The 16223-nt window shown below is 37.2% G+C and overlaps 1 protein-coding gene across 5 annotated transcripts in view; it reads right to left on the bottom strand.

Annotated features, from left to right (window-relative positions):
* KIAA0825 (KIAA0825 ortholog) overlaps nucleotides 1–16223 on the bottom strand; it is a 461146-nt gene that overhangs the window by 231913 nt on the left and 213010 nt on the right. For all 5 annotated transcript variants that reach the window (XM_032271836.1, XM_032271256.1, XM_032272732.1 and 2 more), the window contains 4 exons: nucleotides 14334–14742; nucleotides 10166–10325; nucleotides 4573–4731; nucleotides 2711–2805 (listed from right to left, as the gene is read on the bottom strand). In XM_032271836.1, coding sequence (XP_032127727.1) covers nucleotides 2711–2805; nucleotides 4573–4731; nucleotides 10166–10325; nucleotides 14334–14742 — 823 coding nt within the window. The remainder of the gene's footprint in view (nucleotides 1–2710; nucleotides 2806–4572; nucleotides 4732–10165; nucleotides 10326–14333; nucleotides 14743–16223) is intronic.

The following is a 16223-nucleotide window of genomic DNA, read 5'->3' as shown; positions in this document are numbered from 1 at the left end:
TGGTCTATTTTTTTTTTTTTTTTTTTTTGAGATGAAGTGTTGCTCTGTTATCCAAGCTGAAGTGCAGTGGTGTGATCTTGGCTCACTGCAACCTCCGCCTCCCGGGATCAAGCAATTCTATGCCTCAGCCTCCTGAGTAGCTGGGATTACAGGCACCCATCAGCATGCCTGGCTAATTTTTGAATTTTTAGTAGAGATGGGGTTTCACCATCTTGGCCAGGCCGGTCTTGAACTCCTGATCTCGTGATCCAACCGCCTTGGCTTCCCAAAGTGCTAAGATTACAGGCGTGAGCCACCACACCCGGCCTGGTCTCATTTTCAAGCATGTATCTTTCAGATAACCATTTTGTCAACATAGTACTACTAAAAAACATCAGCATTTTCAGGTAAGTCTAAATAAGAGAGACAAGAGGGTGTCATCAAGAAACTAACAATTTCCTTACCAGTTCAATATTAATCAAAACTCATAAATAACATTCTTAAAATAAATGGGAGAGTGAGAGAAGAGATTGAAAACCCTCAGGTGTCTTTAATCCTTCTAAGGTGAATCAATTAGCTTCATCATAGCTTGTGTGTGGTAGGTTTGCGGTAGAATGATTTTCATACAATTCTTTAAAAATCTAAGGTTCTTATTAAGATGAAATTCTAGCTGTTTCTATTAAAAATTCATGACCCTTTTCCAAGAAAACTGTTTTGACCTGTTGTTTCTGGCTAAGTTTGTAGGAGTTCTTTTTTCCCACCCACTCCTGCACAGATCTTAGGAAAATACCCTTTAATAGTTAGTGATCCAATGTCCTTAAACAAAAAAAAAACCATGCAATTCTTAAAGCACAAATTCACTTAGAGGTGAATATTATAAAAAGCAAATGCAGTACGTTTTGAGGGATGTGTTGGCCCTAGAAGACCATTTAGTGGACTGGAAGCAGCAATTCATGACTGAAAATAAATTTAGTAAAATATAATAGAGTTAATCTACATAAACTCAAAACTTTCCAAACAGGAAAATAATTACTTATCTTTCTTAGTTTGTTTCCCGACAGACATTTAATATTGTATAAACATCATGTGACTACAGATTCAACAGAGGACCTGGCCTCTCCTCCACCAACCCCATCTCTCACCTCTCCAAACATCTTTGGGACAGTAGGAGTACACCTCTGGGGGCTTGTGTACAAATACGGTACATCTGGACTGCTGCCAGCCAGGTGGTAAGCTTGCTGGGGAAAGGCTCTGGTGTTGATCAGTAAGCTTCTGGGTTGTTGAATTTTCTCTATGATGGGTGGGTGAGCTTAATTAAGGGGTGAAATATTATAAATACCATTGTGACCTCACATCTAAGCTATAGCTTTTATTGGCAATAAAGCTGCCTCTATAACTTCCTTCTGGGAAATACTACAATCTCTCTCTTAAGATATTTTCTTATATTCATCCAGATTTCTAAAGAATGATTTGACAATTCTATGTTATTGTCATTGTTTTCTTAAAAAAACAAAAGATAAGGCCAGGCGCGGTGGCTCAAGCCTGTAATCCCAGCACTTTGCGAGGCCGAGGCGGGTGGATCACGAGGTCAAGAGATCGAGACCATCCTGGTCAACATGGTGAAACCCCGTCTCTACTAAAACTACAAAAAATTAGCTGGGCATGGTGGCGCATGCCTGTAATCCCAGCTACTCAGGAGGCTGAGGCAGGAGAATTGCCTGAACCCAGGAGGCGGAGGTTGCGGTGAGCCGAGATCGCGCCATTGCACTCCAGCCTGGGTAACAAGAGCGAAACTCCGTCTCAAAAAAAAAAAAAAGATACTCAATATTTTTGCAAAACGATATGGAAATACATTCTGTATCACAAAGATCATATAGATGATAACTCTCAATCTTAGCTATAAGCACACAGATGACTCAAACAATAAAGAGAATCTCATATAAATATATCTTATTTGAAAATGTATTATACTTGATTAAAAATCCAAAGTTTTAGTTTACGCCTTATAGTTTTCACTGAAACTTTAAACATTTTTTTAAAACCATGTTAATATATCCACAACAAAGTGTTCATACTTTTGTGCAAAATAAATTACATATAGTTTCCTAGGCCGAAATCACATTATCATTTCATTAGATTGTACTGGGGGGGTTGTGTATGTATGTGTGTGTAAAATAACATGCTACTGTGGCTATCGTTAAGACAGTGCCAACATAACTGGCTGAAAAGTGAAAAATTTAATCATGACAGTTTTACTTACATGTTTTCCTGATTAGACTAGTTGATTTGGCTTGGCACTTTATACGCATTCATTATGTTGTTGTAAACAAAGGTATAGTATTATAATGATGTTCAAGTTAATAACTTTTGGTGTTTACAGTAGTGAACTATTAAATACACAAAGTCAAAAATATTTAAAATTCAGACTAAAATCCACTAATTTCATCTCTGAAACAAATGTTACTGCCTTTTACATATTTTCACTATAGAGAATGGCATTTAGAGAGTATACTCATATAATTTTAACAATATTTTTAAAAGATGGGAGGCTGGAGAGGAATAAAATAAAAGATTCCCCTGCTGATAAAATGTTTTTACTTTTCCCAAAAGTATGCTAGTAAAACATGTATATGTGTACACACACACACACACACACACACAGACGCACACACATACGGACACAGAGAACCTTGTCCCTCAACCAGACCTCCAAGATCCCCAGTTTTATTACCTGTTTTTGAGCAGCACACTGAAGGTCATCTTATCCAGTCCCAGATAATTTGGCAGCAAGTTTGTCCAATTCCAGTTCCATTTTGTGATGGCTGACTGTTGATAAATGAGAAGACACTATTGTTAGTTATTAATCAGAGTTAATATGATCAGTAAATTAAAGCTCCAGCTGTGATAGACTAACTAAGAAGGAGGGGGGTCCAGAACAAGGACTTAGACAGATAACATCAATCATGTCCACAAAAGAAGGTTTTTGTTCCAATAAGACAGCAATTAATTTATAAATCCATTTGGGGATGTAGTCATTATTTATAAAAATATAAATCAATTTCTTGAGTCGTTATTCTTCCAAGTGTTAATGGCATTTGCCCAACAAGTTTCTCTGAGAAGGAGACTGTTTGAAAAGCAAAGCAAAATAATTGGCAACTTTTGCATGCATCACATCAATTTTTAGTTTTATTTTCTTTTCAGCAACCAAAAGTTTGATTAAAAAACAAACTTGGAAGTACTATCAAATTATAAGATACAACTTAATTAGAGTGTGATATTAACGGTACCTTTTTAGTTAAGAAAATGCTTTAAAGGGAAGATTATGAGGATATGTAAGTGTAAATTACATAAATGATTCTTCTCACTAAGAGAAATTTCACAACAGACTAAGGAGAAAAATTACTGTGAAAAATAGTCTCATAATTTAGAACTCAATAAAATATGCCATTTATTTAAATGAAGTAAGGAAAATTTAACAGCTACAATAATTATTTATAGTTTGGAGCAATGTAATGCACAACATAAAAAAGGAGCCAATAAACTCAAACTTAGATAGTATATTTAAAGTATTATAAATGCTTATGCTCCTTAAAATGAAATCGTTTTGATAACAAGAGACCAGACTGATGTTTAAAATCCAACAAGAGCTATCCCCTGTCACCTGCTGATTAATCGAGCACTACAATGCTGTCACAGAGCAGGAGAATTCTGCCCCGGGTTGTCAGCATTTGAAGGTCTTACTCCACTACAGTATTGATGAGTGTAGACTAGAGCTACAACAGGCATGGTAAAAATATTATCTGCATGCTGAATTAGGCCATTGTTTTAATTCTTATTTTCATCAGAACTCTAGGTCAAGCAATCCTTCTCTTCTGCCCTGTTAGTTCACATTGTCTGTCAAGAGGTTTCTGGGAAAAGCCACCAGAAGAATGAACAAAGCCAAAGCAACTTTAGATTTCAAATACTTTGGCAGAAAGATGATGTTTCCAGTGTATATACTAAAACATGCAGCTTAAACAATGGCACAATCTGACATTAAAAAATGTGCGGTGTTTATCACATTGACTTTATTCCAAATAGCCTGGCCTTAAGATCATGAAGAAATTCATTTTAAATTTGGGACTGTATCTACGGTTATAAAAAGAAAATTTATCCCATGCCACTTAAACCAGGAGCTCAGTGCTCTATTTATAATTAATTTTAACTATTTTCTAATTTGCCTGATACATTCATAAAGATTGCAAGGTGTTTTGTGAGTGTGTATATTGGGGCATGGGGGTGACAAGGGAGGAAAGGAATGTTACAAAATGCCTGCTTCTTCAGTCTTCTGTAGACATGGCCTAACAGATGTTCCCTCTGCCCATGGTACACTGACCTGGCCAAAAGTTAAGTTTTACAGATCAAACATATCCATCAGGTTGACAAATAAAAAGAAGGTAAGGAAACTTTTAAAAGTCAATTTGTACAGACCATGTACAAGGTCTTTTGCTTCCTACCAAAAAAAGCTTATGAGTAAATACTCAAACACAAAGCAATTTTTTTCTTAAAGAAACCACACATTTAAATTAAATTTACCATTTAATTTCCACATACCTGATCTAGCATGTTTTCACTAAACGCCTTATACACATGGAAAGGGTTAAAGGCAGAAGGCTGATCTTCCACACTCCTCAAGGTTGTCTTTAAAGGTCGGATGGGTAATGGCTTTTCCTCTGAACTATTCATAGAAAACAGCTGCTCTTTTAAATATTCCTTCAAAGAAAAGAAATTACAAGTTGTGATGGTAAGAAGCAGACATTCTCTGTAAAAGTAAACTGATTAATATCCAAATTTATCCTTTCAGCACATTGGCTAGATTACAGTGTATTATTTGCCTCAGGGAAGAATACATTTTCAGAAGATACATAGCAAGTACCAGTCAGCATTGCAATAAGCCCGTCAAAAATAGGTTTGCCTAATACATAGTATTGATTAGGAAACCATTTACCAAACTCTTATATAATGAATGTATGATTGATATATCAGGACCTCTTTAACAGGTATTGTCTTGTCACTGGTTCACCATTAACTTGTCTGGTTACCAAAACTTAACTCAGCTACATGATTATTCACAGTACAAGATTGCCCCTCCATTCATTAAGTGTAGTTGTTAACTACTCTAAGGCTCATCAGAACACTGAGTATTCTGACATTTTTCTGCAAGCAGTCTCATTCAATGCAGAATTAATTATAATGCAAGCTCCTAAACTTTATTTCCATCCCATAGACTGAAAAATATCAAGGTTCAATAGAAGCTCAAAATGTGTCATGATAAGCCCCCAACTGCCAGTGCAGGCCTGGGCAAAAGAGCCAATCTACAACATTATATTTTATTTTCCACCCATAAATAAATAAGGTGAACAATCCTAATGTATTTTATGGAACTTTTTCTGGAAGATGACAAATTAAAATGACTAAAAGTCTCCCATCAACTAATAAATGCTTACTATTAATAAATAAGTCGTCTAATAGATTTAAAAAATATAAATGTTCTTGTGATGTTTAGCGTGTCACAATGTAATTTTTTTCTTCAAGGTTAGGGTTAGGATGAAGTTCATAATGTTAGCGCCAAAAGGTATTCAGACGTCATCCAGAACACTTGTACTACTCAAAGCCTGGGGCACTGAATCAGAGTTAAGCCTCACCTGGGAGCTTGTTAGAAAAGCAGAATCTTAGCCAGGCACAGTGGCTCATGCCTGTAATCCCAACACTTTGGGAGGGCAAGATAGGCGGATCACAAGGTCAGCAGTTTGAGACCAGCCTGGCCAACATGATGAAACCCTGTCTCTACTAAAAATACAAAAATTAGCCAGGAGTTATGGCAAGTACCTGTAATTCCAGCTACTTGGGAGGCTGAGGCAGGAGAATCACTTGAACTTGGGAGGCAGAGGCTGTAGTGAGCTGAGATCATGCCATTGCACTCTAGCCTAGGCAACAGAGCAAGACTCCGTCTCAAAAAAAAAAAGAAGTAGAAGAAGAAAAGAAAAGTAGAATCTTGGACCCTATTGAATCAAAACCTGCCTGTTAACAAGAATTTCCAGCTGGGCGCAGTGGCTCACACCTGTAATCCCAGCCCTTTGGGAGACCAATGTGGGCTGATCATCTGAGGTTAGGAGTTCCAGACCAGGCTGGCCAACATGGTGAAACCCTGTCTCTACTAAAAATACAAAAATTAGCCAGGTGTTGTGGCAGGAGCCTGTAATCCCAGCTACTTGGGAGGCTGAGGCAGGAGAATCACTTGAACCCGAGAGGCAGAGGTTGTAGTGAACAGAGATCATGCCACTGTACTCCAGCCTGGGCAAAAGAGAGACTCCGTCTGGCAAAAAAAAAAAAAAAAATCCCGGTAGATCTGTAGGCACAGGAGAGTTGAGAAACTCTAGCCCTATGCCAGACTTAATGGTGGCGCTGAAAGATCAAGGGACAATCTTGAGATCATACAGAGGTGAGAGGTAGAGCTGTGGTGAGGAGCCACTTTTTTCTAGTTTCAGTACACTATGATTTTTTCTGTGCCTCTATAACTTTATGAATGCTCACTGTGTTAATTGTGAGAGGAAAATTTTAGATTATAAAATCCTAAAAATTGAAAGAAACCACCGCCGAAGTTAACAATCATAGTTATTTCTTGAACTTGTTATAGAGCTGCAGTCCCCAATCTTTTTGGCAGCAGGGACCGGTTTCCGGGAAGACAATTGTCCCATGGAAATGGACGGGGGGGGCGGAATATGGTTTTGGGATGAAACCGTTCCACCTCAGATCATCAGGCATTAGATTCTCATAAGGAACACGCAACCTAAATCCCTCAAATGCGCAGTTCACAATAGGGTTCATGCTCCTATTAGAAAGTAATGCCGCTGCTGATATGACAGTAGGCAGAACTCAGGTGGTAATGCCCACAGTCCCACCACTCGCCTCCTGCTGTAACAGGCCACCAACTGGTAGAGGTCTGTGGCCCAGGAGTTGGGGACCCCTGTTGTAGAGCATATCTCTTTAGAAAGAGTAATTCTTTAATGTCTGATAGAGGGTCACACATGGACTCTTACTAAATATTGTTAATAATAAAGCCATCAGAAAATAACTTTATGCCTAGATTCAGATTATTGAACAGAAACAAAACTTTTCTCCATTATAATTTACGCAAATATAATTTTTAAAAGGAATACTTTCTTCATTGACAAAAATACTTTGTTTTGGTTAATAACAATCTGTCTTAACTGATTTCACCATATGTAACTACATTTTGACTATTTCCACTATTCAAAAAAGAGCAACTGCTCTGTTGTAAATTGCGAAGAAAATGGAATTTTCTCCTTTGTTGATCTTTCTGTGTACTACACTGACACTCATCACTAACCCTTCTTAAAAACCTCAGATTCTTTAACTGTGACACTGCTTTAATCACATTCACCACTAATTGGGCCATATCTTTAGAAGATTTCCATTCTTTCTTGAACACCTTACCTGTACATTTACATCAAAGCTTATTCCTCTATTCATCATTTTTCCATTTCTCTTCACTGAAGAGCTTTGTCAGTCTGATGACCTCAACTACCACACTCATACAGACCAAATCTATGTGCACATTTGCTCTCATTTGTGCCCATGTGTATGGTATATACACCTGACAGCGATTACTTGATCATAACCCGAGAGTGACCGTGTATGGCAGATGCACTTGAATGTGTTTTCAGAGTTCTAAGCTAAGGAATCTGGGAGGGACCAACCTGAGATCCATTCTTTATCTATGAGGAACCTGGCCCATCCCATGGTACTGGAGCCATACAGGGAATTGAGGCCCTCCGTTTGGGGTTAAATGAAGGTTTTCAGGAGGAGGTTCCTAGGTAGAGGGTGTTAAATGAAAATTCTATATAAACTGCATGCCTCTTGCAAGTGGTTGTGGTTTTCCTGCCCAGCCCGTTACCACAGGACTCTCTTCACCGTGTATAAGCTCCCAATAAAACCCCATGTCTTGTTTGCCAGCACAAAGTCTCTTCAGTCTCTTGAACCTGGTGACATTCCCATTGGAGTCAACAGGGGATGTCACCAGGTTCAAGAGATGTGATGCAACATTATTGTCAGGGCCTTAATTATAATGAGACATTTTTGCTTGGACATCTTATCTTTATCTCAAAGACAAAGCATCTTTAACCCCATTTTCCCTGATAACTTATTTGTCTCTATGAATGGCATACCCATTCTTCCCCTCAGCTAGGCCTGTACCCATAAATGCTTCACTAGTGATATTACAGTCTTGAGAAATATTAGCAGCACATCTGAAGGTGCTGAAGACTCATAGCACTATTCATGAAATGAGCAAACATCACAATGCAACGTCACTTACAGCATAGCAATACCTCATAGTAGAAAAGCAGTCATAAGTACTATAGTAGTCACCTAGTCATGCTGATGTTGTTTGGGCTTATTGCCTGTGTTTTTGTAATAATTACAAGGCAAAGTTCTTTCTTTGCTTCTAGCCTCACGTAACATTATGCCTTTTACCTTGTAGTACCGTGCTTCATTCAGCCCAGTAAACCACCAAATGCTTAGCTCTATATCCCATCTGATAGACATTACTATAACAGTAAATATATACAGTTGTTACAAGAGAAATCATAACACTGAGCAAAATGTGGTGATGCCCTAGTGTATATCTCATGGTATCCTCTTCAGAACCACTACCTCAGAGTTATATGAGCTCTATGGGGGAAGTACAGCCTTTGGCTTTCCAGAGTATAAACAGATGTCTGATGGCCAATAAATATCTAGTTCAATTTTGGATGATCTTGCTTATTGGTGATTATTGAACTTTTTAATATGCACCTTTAAAAATAGGACTATTCTATCAGTTTGGCAATTCATACCAACTTTACCATCCTCAGAGCTAATTGGAACACTGCTTAACTAAGGATATGGGGGTAACCACACTGCAACATCTGTTCCTCAATAGTCGCCACAATGACTTTGGCCAATCTGAATGGCCAGGTGGACATACCAATGAGAAGCATCACTTTACAATCGAGGTCTTTCAGTTTGCCAATGTGAACTGTTTCCCAAATAGAAACCCTAAGCAAGCTATGAGGGATCACTGACAAGAGTGAATAGGTTGTATTAATTTGTAACAATTACAAACTGAGCTCTGGTGCCATAAGGACAGAGTTATAGCTACAAATTTTTTACATCCTTCTGAGGCCATCATGGAATATATTGTTATATCACCTGTTTATTAACTGTTTGATTAGCTCTATGAAATCCAGGAAACAAGATTTACTTGAAGTAACTTTCAGACAGCTAATAGTGGGTAAAACATATATGTAATCAAGTTGTAAAATGATGTCGAATTTAATTTATTCCTTGAAAATGTATGGTTACAAAGGCCCACATTATTGAGATAAAATGAAAACACTATATATACACATTATACAATTTTTACTATTGAAAAAATTATATTCATGTGTTTGCAAATATAAACACAATTAGATGCCACATTCTAATTCAGACATGTAAGATCAAATTCAAAACCTGAGTAAGTTGGAGAACTTTGTTTCAAGTAAATAGGTGAGATAACCTGCTATTTACATTTTCACTAAAACAGCCAAAAACATGCAAGGTCAGAGGCTTAACTGAGCAAAGAGTTAGAAAGGCATAACATTGGTTCAACCAGTGTCTGTATTAATGAATTTCCCTAGGCTAATCTGGTTGCTCCTGGACATAGTTCAATATTCTTCTTAAGTTTTTTCATTAAAGAAGAAATCTCCAACTTCACTAACACAAGCATGATGTCTACAGGAAAAGAGCTAAGTCTCTCTTGAGAAAACTCATTTTACAAATACCAGATTTTAACATCAACTTAACAGTCACAAACACACAATTCCCAAACTACACCTCTAGTCTACAATTCAGAACTGAACTGAGTTTATGAGCCGTATTATTGTTTAAACTATATAAATAAAATCTACATTGTTTCAGTGAAGCTTTTTCTGTACAAATGCAGAACAGCCGGGGCTGAATAGATTCTATTAATAATGCAATATTGAGTTTGGTATTGACTTTAAGAAGTATTATCACCTCCTTGACTAACCCTTAGCTGCCAGCAGACGCTGCCTCAGGCCAGTAAACACCTAATTGCTCGGTAAAAAGGCTGTTTCCCTACCTCATTGAGCTGCATGATGTGATAAATTTGCCTCAGGTACTCACTGCCACCTGGTTTGTGGCAGAGATCCAGGACCATCGTGTTTATTTTCTGCTCAGTCAGTTCAAGAGCAATATCTCCTTCTTGTGAGGCCTCACTTTTCTCCATTGTCATAAATGCACTAAATACAAAGAAAGCATATACATATCAGTAGTGAAGAATTGTAAAGATGGAGAGTAATTACGGAGATTGACTGGAGAGATGATGTAAATCTCAGATTCAAAGCATCCATAAAGACTTCACTGAAATAGGTAAGCCTTCCCAAACTGCTGCCGCTCACATAAACAGCACGGTAGAATTAAGCACCTGAAAGCATTTTTAAAAATTGAATCGTTTCTTCTAAAACATGTCTTTATTGCATTTGTACTCCTATCTATAAAACATTTTCCCATTACTGCAATTGTTGAAATTGCCATAATCATGAGATGAAAACAAAACGTTTCTTTTTAAGAACATGTAAGAAATAATTTGTATTTTCTCTTTGTGGATATAAAGTATCTTTGATGCCTGAAATAGCTTTGGTATTTTGTCTTTTTTAGATTCCTCTTTACACCTGTTGTAGAACACATTGAAGACTAATTGAAGTGTCAAAAGGGGGAGCCTATTACACTAAATATAGGCTGGGTGCTTCTTGGAGGAGTGCTTACCACTGGGAATTTTAAATTGGCCTTTGACACTTGTTGCCTTTTAAAAATATGTCCCCCACTCCTGTTTCTTTCTGTAACAGATACTTAGCAAAAATCACTATCCTGATTATTCTTCCAGAAAAAGAGTCTACAATCACCACACCAGGAATGTGCAAGATACAGTTCTAAAACAATTCTTTTAGAAGGATCTATATACCTATTGTTGACTTGGAATATTATTTACATGGAAATAATGGATGACAAAAAGAATTTAAACACTTCAAACAATATCAGTGCAAAAAAATATGATATTCAATGTACACATGTATTCCACACAATTTTCTTGTTATAATTGCTATTGGGATCATGCTATACTTTGCAACGTAAGTATTAAGAAAATTCATGGTTTTCCACTGTTTCCAAGACTAAATAAAATTTACTGTGTGCTGTATACTGCAGTTCATTTCTGAGATTTTGCCATGATTATAAAATTAGTTCTGCTAAGCGTCAGTGCTGCTGACCTGAAGACTGAACCAAATGACACCCAGCTGCTGGACATTAACTTTGATATTGCTTCCACATGTAGCTTCGAAACATCCTTAAAAAAGGGAGGAACTTTAAGATCATACAGCCTTGCTAAAAAGTAAAGAAAATCCTACTTTGACTTAGAGATATTCATTAGCTAGAGTAAATTGCTTCTTTTTTTTAAAAGACTTTTTCACAATAAAATAAGTTTGCAGATATCTTTTTGAAGCTGCATACAGGTTGCAAAAAAAATTGTCAGGTTTTGTTGAGGCTGACATTGAAAAAGATGAGGCCCTCTGACAAAGAAGTATCTCAGTGTCAGCTCCTGAATTGTATCCTTTCCTGTCCATCACTGTGCAGGTGAAGCAAATGATTGGATTCAGTCAATGCTATGATTAATGAGTTCCTCTCTGGATTTGGGACTGCCTATCAATCATGTCATTAGGGAGAATGTGCCCTGAAAGAGGCAGACCTTAGCCAAGGAATAACTGCATTAATCTTAATCTGTATATGCACCCAGCCAGCCAAGTCAGGGTCACCATGATGAAAAACAATAATCTTCAACTCGACAAATTACTTTGCAAAGACAGACATTTCTTTACTTTTTGTGCTGTGTGTTCTCCAGAATCTAAGTTGACTGTTTACAGCTTGAGTGTTACTATAAAGTGAAGGTTATTTTAATGAATAGTAATGCTTTCAGGGAGTATGCAAGACAGTCAACACTTACAGCTACCACTTTTACCACTGCAGTTATTTTCACCATTTCCATAAAATCAAAGTTAAATCTGGATGCAAGTGAAAGGAAATCTAGCTAAATGGTATCATGTAGTTCTAGTTAATCTTCATAAGTAATTAAGATTTAACTGATCTTAACAAAAGAAACATTTTTGTTTAAATGCTTACATACTCATAAATTTTTTAAATTGGGTAAAACCAAGGCAACCCTCTACCTAACACAGACATCATGTTTTGAAATACATTTTTCCTCATAGTGTAGATCTATGAGTAAAATGACCACCAATTAGTGAGAAATACTTAGAGGTGGAGGTGCACTTGTATAACAGATAATCAATTTGAAATCAAAGTCAAGAAGAAACACTCTTATAGTGCCCAAGCTCTGGAAGAGATTGTTATCTAAAGTAAATTAAGTCAAATTTAACTTTTCTTCAAATAAATGCAATAAATAACTTTAAAACTGAGCTTTTTTTATTGGTATCATTTGAGAAATTGAGAAAGATGTAGCATCGTGCTAATTATATAATTACTCAGAAACTTGAGGGTTGTGTTTTTGAAGTCAGCAATTCTTCATTTTTTATGCATGTTGTAAGAGAGGTAAATAATCTTTTGGCTCATTGTTAATCAGCCAAATATTAGCTAGAAAACTTCCACTATAGGTAGGAGATACCAGATGTGTTGGGGCTGTTAAAACTTAAATTGAAATCAGCTTTTAAGGAAAATATTTAGCTTACAGATTCTTGTATGTAGCCCTCGGTATATTGATTTAAATGAATCTTATTTGATCTAGGAGCTCCTAAATCAGCAGTATCATAATTTTAACTTTGTCACTATAATCAGATATACTCTTTTTACTCTAGTTTTTCCTCTCCCCTTTATAACCATTGCCATGGTTAATGACTTGTAGCCTTAATTTTTTAGTCATTGGATTAAAGCCTATAAATTAGTATTGAATGCAAATATAAAGATTAAGAAGGTCACTGTCAATGTTATTAAGCATTTGCCTGACTGCTATTGTTATTCCCACCCATGGGACACTTCAGAAGTACATTTCTAGAAATCAGTATGATGAGACCAGGAAAATCATGATTACCTACTTTTCCCCATTTTGATTAATATAAAATCTTATAGATTAACATAATACTAACCAGTGAATGCAATATATTTTAATAGAGTTTATACATAATAAATGCGTACTAGTTCCAAGCTTGATGCTAAGAACTCTATGAATGTTATTTAATTTTTCAAAACAATTCTATCAGTATGGTACCATCATTGAAACTGAGGCTTTGCGAGATTTAATAACTTGAACAAGATGACCCATTTACGAGGGATTTGTTACTTGCCCATCTGATTCCAAAGCCTGACCTCTTTATCACTACCGTGTTCCAGTAAGAGTAACCATATTTCAGGTGACTTTTAGTCATTTCAGGCAGAAAGTTATATTAGTATCTGCTAGCAACATGAATATATTTTAAAAGAGTGAGGGACAGTGTGTGTGGGTGTTTTTAAAACGGGCTGACAGTGATGTATAGACCATGTGAGCTGGAATTCCTTTATCAATATCATGTAGTTCTATATCTGAAGACTAATTTTAAGACAGGAGGACTCTATGTACATATTTAAATTCATCAGGGACCCTTAAAAATCTTTGCAGTACCACAAATCACTTAGCTCTTAGTGACAAACCTATGAGCAGTCTGACATTTTCATACAGAAACAGCTGGGTGTGTTTATAGCTGGAGTGTGATATGCCCTAGTTGCCCTCTGGGATTCTTACATTACCAGATGAAAAATGTGTACCTTTTTGACAATCAGGTACACAGAAAGCAATAAAAAGCCTTTTATATCCATTAATTCCTTCTTAATTTAATCTCCATGCCCAATCCATTTACAAAATGCTCCAGGCTATCCACTAGATACCTGTTTGCACACTGAAAAGGGGTGAAACTAAATTCTCCTGGGTTTAACTACCACCCTTTTAATCAGAAACCTTAAGATGGTGACTAAACAAGTATAATGTTCCAGTGTGTCAATGGGGTTCACATCTTAAGAAGACAAGAAATGTGCAACCATCCAAGTTTTAATGGGATTCTTATCTTTTTTTATATTCATCAAAGCTCCCATGAATTTAGCAAAATACTATTGCTGCCCATCTGACAATATATTGTTGTTGTTTATTGGTGATTTTGTTATTATGAAAGCATTTGATGAAATCTAGTGAAAGAAAAACATCACTTTACCATTCAGTGCCCAGTTTCCTTGCTTTCAACAACTGGCATTCAATCCAGTTGGGCTTCTGCTGCTCAATGCTCTGTATGACCTTTTGGATCATTTGATTAGGGATACTTCTCTGGTCTCCCATGATGCTTTCCAAACACATACAAATTAAACCCAGTTTTTCTTTACTCCATCTGTCAAGGGAGGCACCTGTTAAAAGTTCCACAGTGTTTCCGTCCTCAAATATCCGACATATAATTACAATCAAGTTCCAGACAAGCAGGCCAGCTTTCTTCAATTCAACAAAGTTTTTTGACATTTTTCTCTCAGACAGAAAAAAGAAGTATTTAATTGGGGGAGACAAACATGCAATCACCGTAGGTAACTTGCTGATTACAATAGATACTGCCTGAGCAGCAAGCCTTGTGAAGCCTGGGGAAGAAAAGAAAAGGTATGATTAATATTAGCAGTTGCGTTCAATCATTGCATGGCTTTGTGTTGTATAAGGATGTCTAATTTTTGTGGAGAAAATTGGCAAGAAGATCAAGTGCTTGACATATTCCAACAGAGCTCTAACAGGGGTCTCTGTCAGTCCTATCTAAAATTCCCCCAAATCACAAATCTGTTTTTTTTTTTTTCTCTCAAAAATGAAGAGACTGCAGCTTTCAAGAACCCAGATGGCCTCCTAATTAACAAATGCAAAGGTCCCCAGCTGGGCAGCTTTGTAGGCTTTGATACTTCTGACTACCCCTTAAGCCCCTCTCCTCCTCCCTTGGAATCCATGACAGAATCATTCCAGCTCTTCTCAGGCATGGTTTCTCTCCTTTCAGTTCTCAACCCAAATGTCACCTCCTCAGAAAGCCTTGCCTCACCGTCTTATCTCATCTCATCTCATCATCTCATCTCGGTTCATTTTCACCCTTCCCATCACAGCCCCAAGACTGTCTCTTTTGGGGATCCCCATTTTATTGCCTTTATTATAGCACTCACCATCATCTATAAATTATGTCCTTTTCCTCCACACTGTCACCCCCTTCTAAACTGTAAGCTCTGGGAGGCATTCCTGTATCCCTAGCACTTAGTACTTCTTATATAATAGTTGTCAATAAATATTTGTTGAATGAATGAGTCAGTAAATCGGTTCCTGCTTGCCTCTAGCTCTCCTCTTTGCTTCTTTATGTCTTATGCCATTTCTGCTTTCTACTAACACCTCTTAGATGTAGGTTTTTGCTAAGAAGTCCTTAGCGTTTTGGTTGATGATTCTACATGTTCTCCCTTGTTTGGTGCTATTTCTCTTAAAAATGTATTAGTTCTTCTTCTCTAGATCAGGGTTTCTCAACTTCAGCATTATTGCCATCCTGGACTGGATGATCCTTTGTTGTGAGGAGCTGTACTATCTCCTGTAGGGCGTTTAGCTGAATCTATGGCCTCCACCCACTAGATGTCAGTAGCATTCCCCTCAGTGGTGACAACCAAAATGTCTTCAGGCATTGCCAAATGTCCCCCGAGAGCAAAGCTGTGCCTGGTTGGGAACCACTCTTCTACATGATTCCAGGATCTGAAGTCTTGGCCTTTCTCCAGAGTTATAGTCCTATAACTCCAGCTTTCTGTTAAGCATTCCACATCTGTGTTCTCATCACTGTCAACTCAATATAACTAAAAGCAAATTCATTGTCTTCCAAACTAGCTTGGCCCTTCTCCCTCCCTCTCATTTTTCCTCCTCCCTCCCTTTCTTCCTTCCTGTTAAATGTTCCTGTTGATCTTTCATATCTAATTAGTGATCAGATAGTTCTACCCCTTTTTTGCTGGCATCTTATTGCTGGGGCCAGGTGAGGTTACTGACCTAGATCAAGCCCTTCTTAACAAATGGTGCCTGGACTATGGAAGTATTCTCCTAACTCATCTCCCTTCTC

Source organism: Sapajus apella, unplaced genomic scaffold (genome assembly GCF_009761245.1).
Source record: "Sapajus apella isolate SASKATOON/1434 unplaced genomic scaffold, GSC_monkey_1.0 scaffold1, whole genome shotgun sequence".
NCBI classification, from domain to species: domain Eukaryota; kingdom Metazoa; phylum Chordata; class Mammalia; order Primates; family Cebidae; genus Sapajus; species Sapajus apella.
This window is presented reverse-complemented; position numbering and strand designations above follow the sequence as displayed.